At 31.9% G+C, this 17102-nt stretch overlaps 1 protein-coding gene across 12 annotated transcripts; it reads right to left on the minus strand.

The window, feature by feature from the left end:
- Positions 1-94: 94 nt before the first annotated feature.
- CkIalpha (Casein kinase Ialpha) lies at positions 95-16345 on the minus strand. 12 transcript variants are annotated; one of them, XM_080164320.1, is made up of 13 exons: positions 15540-16345; positions 14898-14980; positions 13936-14039; positions 11789-11901; positions 11336-11422; positions 10712-10834; positions 4157-4252; positions 3626-3752; positions 3054-3148; positions 2645-2778; positions 1913-2438; positions 1716-1782; positions 95-401 (listed from the first exon to the last, which is right to left on the minus strand). In XM_080164320.1, exons 1-10 carry the CDS (start codon positions 15563-15565, stop codon positions 2646-2648), a joined length of 987 nt encoding a protein of 328 aa, XP_080020446.1. In that variant the 5' UTR covers positions 15566-16345; the 3' UTR covers positions 95-401; positions 1716-1782; positions 1913-2438; position 2645. The 12 variants fall into 12 exon arrangements, with proteins under 12 accessions (XP_080020446.1, XP_080020442.1, XP_080020441.1 ...); XM_080164316.1 differs by having other exon boundaries at positions 1467-1782; XM_080164315.1 differs by having other exon boundaries at positions 1467-1799.
- Between the last annotated feature and the right edge of the window lie 757 nt (positions 16346-17102).

The following is a 17102-nucleotide window of genomic DNA, read 5'->3' on the forward strand; positions in this document are numbered from 1 at the left end:
TAAACTACTTAACTACTACATATCTACATCATTCGGATATACCCTAATTATAGTAAACCTTTGCTAATACATATCTACTACAACATAAAATGAATTAACTATCAATCATTATATATTTTCCAAAGTTTTTTTCAGTGAGAATAAAACAAATAATTTCGGATCACAAATATGTGTTTACAAATAAAATTCCAAAACACGAGTGTCAAAATAATAGTTTACAATCAAGTCACATTTTTGTTGTTGGGTTAGGAATGCGGGAAAAGGGATACAAAAAAAGAACGTTGACACCCATGTTTTGGAAATTAAGGGAGGAGGGGGAGATGATCCAACCTTTTTATAATTCTTGTCTGCTTGTTAGGTTTTTATTGAAAAGGTTTATTTTTTATAATATCTCACTTTGACTGAATTTTTTTGCGGTTGGGACCGCGAAATCAAAATTGTAGTAGTGTTTGGTTTCGCGACCCCAACTGATTTGCCGTACGTAATTGTTATCTATTTACATGGTGGAGGTGCAAGTTGCCCGTGGGGGAGGGGAGGACATAAAGTAGAAAAAGAAAATGATTTTGTTTTCACACTTATTTACAATCCAACCAACAGCTACACATTCAAACAGTTTTGCCAGTATACAAAAAAAAAACGAAATAAAGGGGGTGGTTTGTTGTGTAAAAATCTCGTAATAAAGATATTGAGGACACTTAATATGTTTGAAGTGTCCAATATATCTTGATTACGAAGTTCTACAATAATAATCGCCGCCTTTAAACTTGTTAAAAAATTTAGAGATCACGTAATTGAATTCAATGTTGTTGGCATATTTTTACACATTTTTCATTCAAAAATAAAAAAAATGTTAAATGAAATTAATTTAATACCGTTCACGCACATAAAAACATTAATTTAAGATGTCCCCACACAACTTGGCTTACAAAGAAGAATTTTAGTCTTTAGATTTTATTTTTAATAAAATATTTTCATAACCAACTGAAAAATTAAAATTTTTACTAAATAATTCGACAAATACTAAAAAAATGATTAATATTAATTATGAGAGTAAAGTGAATAATAATACCTAAGCAGTTTTATTTTTCAAAATTTTCAAGAAATAAATTGCTACAAGAATGTTATTGACCATAAAAAATATTGTGTTACACTTAATAATAATTAAAGAGTAGCGTCGCTACTTTAAATATCATATATACACTGGCTAATAGGAGCGGTCTAGAAAAAATGCAACAAATTAATAACGTGAATTTGAAGCTTTTTGCGGTAATTTTCAGATTTTTATAAAGGAAGGCATAAAGCCGTCGTTTTAACGTCAAAATGCTCGTTTTTACTACTAATATTTTCCTTAAAATTAAAAAAAAATAGAAGAAAAATGGTTAAAATATTTAGTAATTTTTTACAGAGAAAAAATAAAAAGGATGTAGCAATATTGAAATTAAGTTAAAATTGCTATTTTTATACACATTTTGGCAAAATTAAAAATATATAAGTGAAATATGAAGTTACAACACAAAACACTAAATTTTAGATCCCAACGGAGTCTTTGAAAAAAAAAAAGAATTTAAAAAATATTAAAACGTATTTCTTATAGTTTTCTCAGTCAAAAAAAAAATGTGAAATGATGAAAGACTCGTTGGAATGGCTCTGTTGTTTTAAAACCAAAAGAAAAAATCATCTCCTATTTTCCACGAAAAGAAAATTAACAATTTTACCATCGTTACTATATCAAAGTAAAAGGGAAAAAAAGTTATTTTCTACAAAACTAAAATAAGTCAGGAGCTAATAAAAAAAAGTAGCTGAAATCACATAAAAATTGTTGGTATTTCTATCAAAATAGATATACCTATACTCTCAATAGGCATCTAAAGTAGATAGAAATACCTAGCATTTATGTGATTTCACTAATAACCAATTTAAAGAAATAGTAGTGTTTCATTTTTGTAACATGAATAATGTATAAACAAAATGACAAATGTAGCTTTGTACAAAGTACATCGCTCACATTACGAATATCCATACTGAAAGTTCAACACGTAAATGGTATGTGTGTATATAATAAGTATTTTTACATACGTGTACTTTATTTTAAGATATTGTTTGAAAAAAAAATGAAGATTTACTACAAAATTCCAATGGCCGCCAAACATTTAGGTATTTAAAAAAAAACACAAAATCAAAGCTGCTTTCGTAACTGTTGAATAAATTGAGCTGCTTAAATGAGGAGATTAGCCGCAATTCTCAACAGCTACGAAAAAAAGCCGCTAAAAACCATTTTTTTAATATTATTATTGGAATATGCAACGGACGAAATATGTTGGCGATTCTTTTCTTTGTTGAAGTTTGTTGGTTGGTTGCTTTGTCTGTCACAAGAATTTTGAGTAAGTAGAATAAATCTTATGACAACAGTCCCAAAGCTAAGGTTCATTCAACAACACCTGAAAAATAATCATCATTTAGACAAAATTATAGTTTACAATTATACAACATTAAATTGCCTGAAAAAAAACATTCATTGAAAAAAAAAAGATATAGATGAATAATAAATATTAAGAAGAAGTGTACATATAAGATGAACTTTATTGTTTCTTCACAGTTCCAAATTGTACCCCATTGTGTACCCTCCTTTATGTTTTTTTTTTACCTTAGCGGGGTCCCTGGGGCGGGGCTACTGGCGGCGCCGTTCTGTCGGCTACGGCGCTAGCGGCCGCCTTCTGTTTCAACATTGTCCAGTCAAAGGTGTAATCATACTGGTGGTTCAGCGTGCGGAACAGAATTCTAAATATTAAGATCATATTTCAAAATTAGAAGGTTTAAATTACAATTTGAGGTTATTTTAGGACAATAAAAGATTGTTATTTGAAGCCTAAAAATGATTTTGTTTATATTGATAATTATTACCTATTTTAAGTGGTACCAGCAAATTTTCATCAAAATTCAAAAGGTTCTTATTGTTCTTTAGCTTTTTTTGGATAAAATGTTTAAAAAGTTTTAAATGCTAGGTATTATTTTTACCTTAATTTTCAAAACCCTAAAAACCAGTAGTGGCGTACCTGAAAAGCTGACGGAGGTACATGTAATCTGGAGCCTCCTCGAACCTCAATCCACGGCAGTAATTTAGATACATAGCGAACTCAGCGGGAAATCCCTGAAAATTTTTTTTTATTAAAAACTTAACATAATAAAGCATAGGTACCAAAATTACACTTTTAATAAACCTAAAATAGTTGCTTTTTTCATCTGTAGTAGCTAAAAATCTCGGAAAATACTGATCGGAATCGGTTGAATATTATAATTGTCTTAGGATATTTTTTAGCAAAATTAGATGCTTAACAAAATTACCCTAAATTATTGGGTTAGAAAGATTGTAAGTTATACATGTCTTGGGGTGGTTTTAGCAAATTTAGATTTTAGATAAACAAAATAACCCTTGAAATTTTTGGTTTAGAAAGATAAAACCAACTAGTTCAATACGATGAATTAGGATAATAAAAATACCTAAGGTTTTCAGTCAATGAATGAGGAATAAACTTAAGTTTAGTCCCACCCTACGTTTATCCCTACAAACAAGGTTAGTTACACTCAAGGGCAATGTGAACTTTTTGTCCGTGTGTTGACTGTTTACCTTGCAGAGGACTTCAACAGGTGTGGACATCTTTTTCTCGCTGATCTTCTCGTATTTCTGCTTTTTGGTTGCCGCCTTCAGGCCCTGCCACGGCAAGGACCCACGGTTAAAGTACATCAGCACGTATCTAAAACAAGGATAATTATATTTCAAGTATGGCTTCCAAATCGATTAATATACACTGGAAAATAATCCCCTTCGACCCCTCGGGGTTAAAAAACTGATTTTAATCTTAAAATTTTTTATTTCAATATCCACAGAAAGCTGGCTATAGTACGATGAGATAAATAACCATTCCATAATTCATCGGTTGAGATTATCATAACCATTGAACAAAATGACCTTTCCTCTCTAGAAGGGGCTAACATAGCTCCCAGGAAGGATTTAGACTTTTATTTTGCATGCTCCTTCGAATAAGAGTTTCTAGACATGATTTAGTGAAATGATTTTCGGATGGAAGAGGACGTCGTATTGACATAATTGGGTTATTGAGAAGCTGCGCTAGAAAACAAGAACAAAATGAATACATACCCGAGTGATTCCATATCATCACGCCTTGACTGTTCAATTCCCAAGTGTGCGTTGATACTGGCGTACCTAGCCGTGCCGGTCAGGTTCTTGTCTTCTCTGAAATAAAAATTATATTATTGTTTAGTTTTACTTACGTATGTATGGTATTCTTTCGTCCTTGGGGTTTCTTTTTTCAATTCATTCGAGCCTAAGATATATCCCCACTAAAACATTCTTTTTAAAACATTGAAAGATGGAGGGTCTACCCCCCCCCCCCCCATCCCTCTAGGGGCGTAGCCGCTAGCAATATAAATAAATTGATACAAAAAGAGAATAGTGAATACATTTTTGAATATATAACAAGAAAAAATAATTTCCATTAGTAGCGATCTAATAACAAGATATCATAATTTTATTAGCAAATCTATTTTTTTTATTTTTTTATTATCTGCTAATAATCAAATTCTGTTAACATTCTATCATGCGTTCTTAGACAGACAGACATATATTATCTAGTTATAGAGTAGCTGCGCTACTAAAAATGAATGCTTTTCATCCGAAAGTGTTTTAATTGTATTTGTTTGTGTCTGTAGGTCTATAACATTATCATGGAAATAGGGACAAGCAAAAGTAAGCAAAATCCAAAATTATTTTTACATTTAAAGAGAAGAGAATTTAAGCAGAAGGGATATTTTATCATACAAAAAAAATTATGGCCGGTAAAATTATCATTATTTTTAAATAAAAATGTTTCTTTTCTTTTCAAAAATAGTATTTTATACTATGATTGTTATCACTAAAGAATATAAAACAAAGTTCAAAAATAAGTTAAGAGACTATCTTAGATATCATTCTAGTCAGGGATCTAAAGGGATAAGACAATGGCCGACAAATTGATGTGTATCTCAAATGATGTTGAGACATTCAAATTAATAACCCAACCAATCATAATTCAATAATTGTCTCCACACATTATTATTAAACTTTGAGGATAAGTGTAATTAACAGCCCATTGTCCTCTTCCTTCCTCCATTCTAGCCCTTTGATTGCATGAACTTTGGCTTAAAAACCATAAACCTATTTATTTTTCCCTGTAGATGTTTATATGAATCTGCACACATCATCACGAACATACACAAAGACACCATGGAATTATCCCATCAGATTCAAACCAACACCCTACTCTCTTATCTACCTTTAGTAACAGGATGTATATCTGTATGTATGTCTGCAAAGATCTCTTAAACTGAATATCCCAAAAAAGCAAATGAAGTTTTCCATGGGATATATGTTATGTTTTAGGCTATTGGCCGAGGGATGTGCAACTCCCCCTCCCCCCTTAAGTCCTTATAAGAACCGCCCAAAAATTATTTTAACAAAAAAATATAGGGGGAAAAAAACTTTTATCCCACTTTTGGCGAAGATCTTAGAGCCTAAGGACGAAGGCACTAATAAATTAAAAAATAAAATATAAAGTAAATGTAGAGAGGGTGGGTGTGTCTGAATAACTTTACTTGGGATGCGACGACAATTCAAAGTTCCTCCCACACACACACAAACAAACACACACAAACATACCACCAAAAACCTACACGCAATTACAGTACACCAAAAACTTCAATCTTTCTAGTTAATTCTTTGGTATTTCAGCAAATCTTTAAAAAAAAATATGCATTAACGCTTTTAAAATCAATTTTATACCCAATAAAACTGATGTAGTTAATTTTTTATTATCTCCCTTTTATATGTTTTTGTTTGTAATTATTTGATTTTAAATTTGGAGTGTGTGCGCGCGCGCGAGCGTTTGTTTCTGTTGTCTGGTTTGTGTTGAAAACAAAGAGTAATTTTATTTCAGTAAAATTGAACAATTTATGACTTAGATAAGTGGAAATTTCAATTAAAATCTAGATTTTACTTTAAAACAAGGGGAACTAAATCCATTCGTAGCGCAGCAATAAAAAGTAAAAAGAAAGCCCAGTATTTTTAAGCTGTAATACAACAAAATATACATTTTCAAAAAATATCGTCGAGCAACTAGGACATTTAAATCATTGGTTTCATAGGAAAATTTGTATGTCATTGTCAATCTGTCTTGCTTTAAATTCGTCTGTTTGTACGTTAAACTATACATAAAGGGGCAGTTATTATTTTTCTTTTTTTCAAAAGAAAGTATTATGAAAAATAGTCGAATATTTTATTTTCTTGTTAATAGGTACTGCATTAAAGTAAAACAATTGAGGGGGAAGAAATTGAAATAACCCCGATAACCCCGTGGACCCTATGCCGACTTTCAATTGAGTATTTGAATATCAGCCAATAACGTCAGAAGTATTAACATAGCCAAGTCGCTACAAGAGAGCAGAAAACAATTTGCAACAAGACGAAAAAGGTACTCAACACTGGATCAAGGTAGATATCTGAGTTATACATCTACACTTAATAAACTTATTGTTACTGCGCTTCTTGTACATTTATCTCAACTTCTGGCTCTGGAATTACTCTATGGCCATCTAAATTACCAACCCACTTTCCAAATTTGAGGCATCTTTGTTTAAATATGGTTCTTAAAGACCTTCAAATTGGTACAGTTACAGTATGCTTTCTACCCTTTGCTTTAAAGTTGAAATATGTCATACAGCTGAACATAAAGACAAAAGCATTCATATTCAAAGTGTTGAGTGGAGTTTCAAACCTTTTGCAAAAATAACAATTATAAATGATAGCTTAAGCTTTCATTGACGATATGATACCTACCAAAATTTTTAAAGTTTTAGGACAATAGACAAAAATATCCAAAATGATGATAAACAAAATTGCCAGTCTGTAGATTAAAATTTTTGGTTTAAAAACCAAACAATCAAAATTGATTTAAGTCAACATAGTTTTTGAGCCAACGAATAAAAAAAAGTGGTTTTAAGACTTAAGTACCTAATTTAAGCCCTATGTCCCTTCCCTCACTGAAAAAAAATAATGTCTATATTGACAAATTATTGTTCTTTTATATTTATATCTTCCCAAAAAATATTTTTTTTCTATTTCAATAAAACAATTGAATTTTGCGGTTGCGCTAATTTTGTACATATTAATTCACTGTTTTGATTGAACATTTTCAGAGTATGGTTGAATGTCATTAATAGTAAAACAAGGATGACATCATTCAAAAGCAATCCACCAAATAAATGCAAAACAAGAAGATTGTTTTAGTAAGTAGGACAGAAATAGCAAGATAACAAAATTGTCATTGAAGAAATAACAGTAAAATATGATAAAGTAAGAAAACGGTGATCATTACAGACTTTGAGAAAGTATAATTAAGACTTAACTGCGAAATATCACGTTTTGTTTTAATAATGATCATTGATGACATTCTATTTGTTTATTAAAATGTGGATTTCAATGCTAATGTGCACTTCTTTTATTATAAAAGCAACAACAATCTTCAAGCTTCCATAAAAAGGAAGATAATGTCATTGTTACTTTATACAATTCCCTAGGTTTTAATTACAATAAAATATCATTCTAAGCAACATGAATTTAAATATCGTATGTAATGATTTTTAGCAATTATAGTCTACTTCTAGCAATATTTTGGTTATGTAATTGCTAATTAAGCCAAGATAAAAAGCACTTGGAGTAATCTTCAACGCTTTCTTCTTCCCAATAATATAGCTACTAGCATATGGGAGCTCTATAAAGGTAGAGCGGGCGAGTCTTAAAAAATAGCCACAAACCATTCTATGACCTAAATGAAGCTTTCTTACATCGGAACATTAAATCTTTTAGTGGTGGGGAAATCTGAAGGGAAAATGACATCATTACTACTTTATGTAATAGGATGTATAAGATTTTGGGATGAAGTTTAATTTATCTCACATTAACATATCTCTCTCTCTGTGGACTAACAACCATCACATTTATGGACACATGTGTTCACTTTTGAAAAGAAACTGTTCTTAAAGGCACACTTCATACTGGTGTGTGTGTGTGTTTTGGTATGCTTTTATTTAAAGAGAAAAGACCTTTAGTAATGAAGCTACTCTATAATTCCAAACGCCAGTCTGTTTATGTTAGGGATTATTACTTTCCTACTTTTAAAGGTACCTAATTCGTTAAATTATTATTACAAAAACAAGGATGACAACATCCATAAAAGCGAAGCTCTGAAATGGAAGGACAAACGGACATTAACACTTGTATAATGTCAGAACTGAATAATCAGAATGCGAATGTATAAGAAGCAAAATTGTAAGTAAATTTGTTGAAAAACTGCTTGATACAGGATAATGATTATGGACATACTTACATTTTTAGGGCTTGATTATAGAGTTGCTTCGCTTATTACATTATACTTTGTTGTCCCAGGAATCAATATACCAAAAATCAGATGAATCCGATGATTTGATCACATAAAAATTTGTTGCTAAAAAAGTAAAAAAATCAACATGTTTAAAATGGACGTACGGACATTTTGGTAATGATTATAGAGTTGCTACGCTTTCTAAATAGTACCTAACTACTAAAGAAATCACCATGCAAAATTTGAAATCGATAGGACAATTCTAACATGCCTAAATTAACGGAAAAAGCTATCCGTTACGGACGTACGGACGGACGGACGTACGGACGGACCGACCCTAATTATAGAAAAGCTTCGCTTTTAAAAAAAAGAGTATTTTTTTTTATAGATAAATAAGACTATATTCTACCTTTTTCGTATTCTTTTATCGTAGAAAACATACGGATTATAGGCTAATAAGGAGAGAAAAAAAGCTAATAAGATTACTGAAAACTAAAATAATGTTGTAATAATCTAAATTCTAGACAGAGAATTATTATTATTACCCAATAAGGAATATAAATAAATTGTTGTTAAGTTAAGAGTAATTTCTAATGGTCATAGTTTTATCTTGTTTTGAAACTATCGAGTGCTCAATTTTCGGAAAGCTTCACAAGGTTCTTGGTTGATTTTATGATGTATATTAAAGTCTCGAAAGGTTTTACAACTATCCACGAAAAAATAATAAAATCAGAAGCTTTTAGTTTGTATATCGTTTTAGATTTTTAGTAGAGCATCTATTTTAAACAAATTTGGCTATTTGTCCTAAAAAACACTGAAAATGCTATGAGATTATTTTTAGTTCAGTAATACTTAAAATTTTTCTTTATTTGTACCACAGTCTTATATTCTTTTCTTATATATAATAATCTTAGTTATCATAATTTTAGACATATCTGTACTTGTTTCTAGACGTAAAGTATAATGACCAAATAAGTATATAAAAATCCATGCAGGTACCCTACTATTACATCTGTATGTTTATTACTTTCATTAGGGATTAATATGGAATTATATATCCTATGATTCATATGTTTTATCCAGGCTTAAACATAATGTTTATCTTTGCCTAACAGCCATTTATTATCCAGGCTTCCCCCTAGCATTTAGGGGATTTTATTCAAAACTCATCTCATTGCCTATATAATTGGCTTAATAGAACTCGATTACTTTTTTATACTGAAGTAGATAAATATCATAAGTAATTTTTATGTGTTGGCCCTGAATAGGTTTTAAGCTATTTTTGAGGAGAGACATCTTTCAGATTAATATTTTCCCCACAAGAAAAAGAAGACTTAAAACTGCCTAAAAGACCAATTAGAAGCTTCATTGAAAATTTTAGATCTATGAGTTGTTCAAGCAATCAACACATATACAAACAAACACACACTTTTAATAATTGCGAAAACTTAAATTTTGACACATTTACAACGTAAAGGTATTAGCATTTGATAAGTTTTACATTTTAATTTTCTTATCAGTAGCGTAATTTGTAATCATCATAGATTTACATACATAAGCACAAATATATGTATTTTGTATATTTAGCTTGAAATATAATTAGAATCAACAATATGAATCATGTTTTTTCATTCGTTTTCTTAAAAATCATGGGTATTCTTATTAACTCTTGATAAGATGGTTCAAACTAGCATGGTCCAAACTTTTCCAACAATAATATGAATCTACAAAACGGGTTATATTGTTTATCGTGATTGAGGATAGAGATTGGTTCATCGTTCCTTGTCCATCGCTTAAAAAATTGATTAGGGGAACGGTTAGAAAATGACAAGAGAAATTAAAATAATAGTCTTTTAACTTTTGCACCAATGTTATTTAACCAAACGAGGACTTTCGTTGATCATATTTTGCAGCGGTTCCGGCTCCGCGGAGCCGTATCTGGAAATACGGCTCCGAATCCGGCTCCAGCTCCGACCTAAAATCAAGAAAAACTCGACATATTTTTCCCCCCATAAAAAATATTTTTTATTTTTGACTTTTAAAGGTTTTTTGATAAAGATGGACTTGAAAAAACTTAAAAAGGGCATTTGCACATGACAAAACAGAGTTACCAAATTATAATTTGTAAAAAATCTCTATCTAGTCCGGAGCCGGAGCCGTTTTTAACGAAAATTACGGCTCCGGCACCAGCAAAATATGGCGGCTCCACGGTTCCCGGATACTGAGTTTTGGGTGAGTATTTTTTTTGGCCACTGTCCTATCCCTGAAAAACTTCATACCTGTATGGAATATGTTGGCGGGTGCGGTTGTCCCGATACTTTTTGGCCAGTCCAAAGTCAATTAGAAAGAGCTTGTTGCAGTGACGTCCAATTCCCATCAGAAAGTTGTCGGGCTTTATATCCCTGAAAAAAATTAAGAGATTAGTTAAGTAGTTTGTTCATCGATTCATAGTAATTCGACTGCAATTATTCCAAGGCCCCAATAAAACCAGGAAGAAGGCAGTTCGTCAGAAATAAAGATATTATGTGATATTTGGTCTAAAATTGTAGGATCAAATAAAAACGGGTTCCGGGTGAATCTGAATAAAAATCTTAATTTTAAGGTATTTCGGATTTGAATAGTTCATCCAAAGCGAATTATGTTTGAAATAGCTAGGTAGGTATTTTATATAACACGTATAGGTATAAAAACATCTATTTTAATAAGTTTATTTATTATTTTGTATATTTATTTTTTCTTCAAGGTAATAAATGTAATCCTATTTTTCCCTCCATCAAAATACTTATTTCATATTATTTCCCTTTAAAGCACAAAAAAACCTTGATTCCCTTGTATTATAATAGTTTTCCCTTGATTAAAAGCAGAGAAAAGCTTTAATATATCAGTTAAGTCCGTTGGTTTACCTGTGAATAAAGTTCTTGTTGTGAACATACTCTATTCTTCCAATCATCTGATCTGCCAACATAAGCACGGTTTTCATCGTGAACCGTCTAAATAAAAAAATAAGTAAAAAAGCTGCTTCATAACTAAATAAAAGGTTTCGCCCTCCCCTCCTGCTCAATCTTTGTGCACGTTCGCATGGGGATGAAGCAAAAATGTATCAAATATACAAGGTAGAGCATTTTCCAAATAGGAGGTGCGCGAAGCGCAAAGAAATTTTTATAACTAAATAAAACAATTTTTAAGTGGTGTTTGAATAGTTTTTTTAGAAAAGAAAACTAGAATAATGTTTAGGGGAGGACTATACCCTAATCTATATAACATCAGTAACATTTTTGCCCGTTTGACACTGCACTGCACTGTGGTGACAAGACTCAAATCCTGGACAACCCACGGAGACGTAACCTTAACCCTACCTGGAACAAAAGTTGAATAGGTCTTCTAGTGAGGGGCCCAACAAGTCCATTACTAGCACATTGTAATCCCTTTCCTGACCGAACCAGCGTATGTGAGGTATTCCCACACCACCCTGAATAAAAAGAAACAATATTAGTTCTAATTCATTATGTTAAAATAATATGGGACACCTGCCATAAAACTAGAAGTTACTTTACTTTGTATTAAAAGTAGATTGCGTTTATTTTGAAATCTAGTTTGATGTTTATTGAAGAAATTTTTACACATTTTTACAGAAATTTTACAAAAATTGCAAAATGCTATAAGCAAAAACTTGCAAAAATGGGTATCTAAATGCGTTACAGACCGATAAATCAAATTAAAGAGTAACTTTGCTATTCAAAATTTTGGGTGGGTGAATAAACTTTAAGTCTACGCAATGAGGAGTGTGTGCGTTTAATTCCACAAATGTTTCACTATATTAAGTCAGCGGAACTAAATATTTTTACAAAAGCACAAGATATCCTCTCAATGTTTCAATCTCAATATCAAACCCCAACCCCATCACTTTTATTTATTTGCTATTGAGCTTTAATGAGAATATAAACCACTATGCGTGCGTGATATTATGCGGCTGTGAAAGATCACCACTGAAAAGACGCGTAGCTTTCTATTGCAAGGACAACGCAAAATATATCAATCAAGGACGAGAATAAGTTTTCGAAATAGAATTTACTTACGAATTTCATATTAAATTAAGAATCTTATTTTTTTATACCTACTTTAGGTTAGGTTAGGTTAGGTAATGGTTACGGTAAATGATAACACAATGGGCCAGCTTCCCAAAATGACTTTTTAATAATTTTTTTATTAATAATTAAAATAGCGTCATATTAATTGTAACTGCTCTAGGTACTTAAGGCTAAAATTGACTTTGTTACCATCTAAATCTACACATATAATATTGCCATTGTACTTGCCTAATATTTATTGATTTCAGAATACTTATCCCTGACTTAAGAATGATATGTCTACGTATTTTTGCTTCGAGTAATATTTATGAAATGTATATTTTTTTACATGGAGCCCATTTCTATTCCTAAAAGATTTTGCTGTTTGAATTGCGTTTCTCAAACGTTTCATATGATTTTTATGTTTTTTATTTTATTTAGGTATTTATTTTGCTTGAACATAAAATTTTTATAAATAAGATAAGATAGATTTTCTAATTTCATATTTTTGGGGATTGATAATTGATAGGTATAACCAGGGTTGGCAGATAAAAAACCCACCCCAAAACCCACCCGGTTTTTTTGCCCTTTAACCCACCTTAAAAAACCCAATGGGTTTTAGATTTTTGGGGTTTTATTAAAAAAAGTAAAATTGTTTCAAAAATAAGTTTATTTTTCATTGTTTATATAAAAAAAATATGTTTTTCATTGACCCCTTGCATGTATTTAACAAAGGAATCGACTGCTGTGCTTGATTTTGCCATTGTCACGGGCTCAGGAAGAGATGTACCAGCAAGAAAAGCACGTACAGTTTTAGGATCTTTAGATTTTTGCATTTTTTCTGTAAATATCAGCCAACTTTTCATCTTTCTTATGTCCTAGCCTGTTTCTAAATATTAAAAGAATGGACCTAATTGGTTTCATGGCACAGTGGTTTTCTTTGTATTTTTATAGTAGCTATTAATAGGTTATTTAAGGTTAGGTTAGTTAAGGGGTAATGATTGCCCCGCAGGGGTAGAAATAAAAGAAAAGCTACTGTGAAAATACTATGAAACTCGCTGCGCCATAGAAAGAATCGTCTATTATACAATTATATATAATATACTATTCAAGCTTTTACAGTATAAAAACTATAAAAACCCAAAATACCCCAAAAAAACCCTAAAACCCGGGTAAAACCCCTATTTTCCACGACCCCGGGGTATTTTTAAAAAAACCGGGTTTTGCACAGCCCTGGGTATAACTCCTACAAAACAGCTTAAAATATGTATATCACAAATACAAAGGATTTATGAAATAGACAAAGCCAATTATATAAACTTTATCTAATGAAAGTTTGCGTTTGATTTACTCCAAATTATCCTTACATTTTTATTATCCAATAGGTTAGTTCCTATTTTCATATAATCTCTGTAAATTGGGTATGTTCATTTTACCTGTAATATTTTATATAGTTTTGATTCATAGAGTAGCTGCGGATGCCTGGCCTTGACACTTTCCAACTTCACAGCTACCTCCTCCCCATTCGTTATGTTAATGCCTGAATCATAACAAATAATAAGTACCTACCCACATAGTAATGGTTACTTTTTATTAAAGAGGTATATAAGGCTTTTTGATGCCTATTGTATTCTAAAATGTTAGTTTTAATAGGTACCTAGCTATTACTTTCTAGTATACTAGTGGCTTCGCCCCTAGCCTCTAGGGGCTTTGCCCCAAGAGGTATAATTACATCTTCTATTACTTACCCAGCAGAACGGATCACAAATTTTCGCACCTACCCAGCAGGAAAACATTTTGCGATTAAATTCGCGAAATTCGTAAAATTCGTAAAATTCGTAAATTTCGTAAAATTCGTAAAATTCTAAATTCGCGAAATTCGTAAAATTCGTAAAATTCGTAAATTTCGTAAAATTCGTAAAATTCATAAAATTCGTAAAATTTGTAAAAAAAAAAAAAAAAATGGGGGGGGATTTTTTTTGTTTTTGGGGGGGTTGGGGGTGTCCCACCCCCCAAGAAAATAGCTTAAAACCACCGCAGGACCAATAGGTATATACCCTGAAGAGTAGAATCCGATCGGTTCAGTGGTTACCGAGAACATAAGCTTCAGACGGACAGACAGACGGACAGACATCATTCTACTTTGTATTATAGATGTATGCACATAGCACATGTATGAACAATAATATGAGAGATAAAATTAATGAGTCACACGTGTTTAAAAGTATGATGCAATAATAAAACGAGAAAAGTGTTATTATATTAGTAGCAAGGCTATTAATATTTTAATAACAGTAACAAATACCTGTAGGACCTATAATTTACTTTTCGACGGTAAAACGAACGTACGAACATAACATATTTAAAAGGTAGCTGCGCTACTAAAAATTGAACTTACCGAGGTAAATATCACCGAAAGATCCGCTACCAATTTTACGGATGAGACGGTACTTTCCCCCGACAACGAATGAGGAGTCAGACCTACAAAAATATAAAAATATCATTGTAAAGGAAATTAATGTAGGGAAGTACGTCTATTCCCTGTAAATATAAATATTCACTACCAATCGAAAAGGATCTGTAATCCGTTTAAATAATATTTAGTATAGCAATAAATAATACACATAAATTACTACACGATTTGTCAAAAAAAGGGACCGTTTTCGAAGCTACAAGTATAACAAGGCTATGAATTTTAACTCTTGATACTTAGAAAACTATATGATATCATTTTAATGAACAGAATTTTGAATTAAAACTATTATTTTTATTTAACATTATTTAAGCTACCTTGGGAAATTTATAATACGGTATGAGGAGGTTTTAATCATCAGCAAATGTCCTATCTTTAAATAACCAAGCAAATGCCATAAACAGCCTAACCTATATGCTACCTATGAAAAATTATGTGGTAAGAAATGTATGAGGAGGTTTTAATCATCTGCAATTGTCATACCCCCGTTTCAAACCCCAATAAAAGCCATAAATAGGCCAAAATATCTTAACATATACAGCATCCAAAAATAGCCTAAAGCGTTACCTGGAAGTTGCAGGAGCACTGGCCATGCTCCTGGCGTCTGAGGGATCCCCTGCCACAGCTGAACAAAGTGTGACGCGGCTCCCAGGGGCTAACACGGGGCCTCTAGAGCACCAGAGACCTTAGGAGGGGGGAGGGAGGGAGGATGAGCCCTTAATCCAAAGCTGCGAGGTCCACGCTTTGTTTTCCGGGGGGATGTTGGTGTTACGAGGGGGGCTCAGATTATCATTACTGTGACTTGAACATTTTAATCAAATCTGAAATGATGATAACATCCGTATTTTTGAGAATACTCAATTATATCCGAACTTACTAAAGTCGGAACGAAACCATAACAATAACTTTCTTTATACATACATCAAAATATTGGCTTATAAATAGAAGGCTTAATAAAGAATGCTTACAGTAAAATACCTAATTATAGATGCGTCGCTTACAATATTTGTAAACCATATAAACCTGAGAAACAACATTTCATATATAAATTGTATAGATTACAAGTTTATTTCATACATGAACAATCATATTTAGAATAAACATACGGACATTCTAGTATTATTAATAGAGATAATACTCTTTCTAAAATGCACCTAAATTTATAACTTTCACGACATAAAGCTAATTTTGAAATTGATAGGACAATTCTCACATGCCTAAATTTACAAAGAGAACTATCCGTTTAGGACGGAAATATCGACTCTAAGTGTAGAAAAGCATTGCTTTTAATTTTATTACAATATAAATTTCACTTTTTTGGGGCTAATTTGTTCTCACAAACATTCACAAATTTCTTTTGTTTAGTCACAAAAAATCCTCCAACAAAAGTCGGCCATGTTACACATTTCAACCACACCACACACACACACACGCACGCACAGTGCAGTGTGTGTCAATGTATGACGTCAGGTGTAGTCAGCTGGCAGCCAGCCTAATTCTCCTGCACGGCAGGGGTCAACTAAGAAATGAGCTTGCTTTAAGCCAATCAAGACTACCACCTTACGCCAGGGGTCAACCATGCCTATTATACTTGACACACTGCACTGTAAATACGACGGCATGGGTCGACCAAAGTCAGCTGGTTTAGGCCAACTAGACCAACGGCATGGGTTGTTCCTATCAGCTGACTGAACACAACAAAAGGTACGGCAGGGGTCAATAAGATATCAGCTGAGTTGGCACATAGTACATTCGGCAGGGGTCAATAAAGTCAGCTGGGATTTATAAACACCAAGGCAAGGCCAAACTTGAAGGTCATAGACAAAATTTATATAGAAAAATCCAAAATATTCAATAAAAGTTTTTCATATTAAACAATCAACTGAGACTCCAGAAGAAAAAGTCTATGTTCTTGAATCTTTTTAACTTTTCTAAAGCTACAATTTAAATAGTCTATGAAATTTCACATAAAAGGCATACGTGCCATGCCGTTCTTTGTCTGCTATTAATTATTTGTACCGTACCGTAAAGTCAGCTGGGCAACTAACTCGATTTTACAGCTAGCATCAACAAAAAGTTGCCATGCAAATAATTGTAATGTATAAAAATGTATGATTTAAAAGTAAAAAA

This window comes from Acartia tonsa, chromosome 6 (genome assembly GCF_053477335.1).
Source record: "Acartia tonsa isolate MP-2025a chromosome 6, ASM5347733v1, whole genome shotgun sequence".
NCBI classification, from domain to species: domain Eukaryota; kingdom Metazoa; phylum Arthropoda; class Copepoda; order Calanoida; family Acartiidae; genus Acartia; species Acartia tonsa.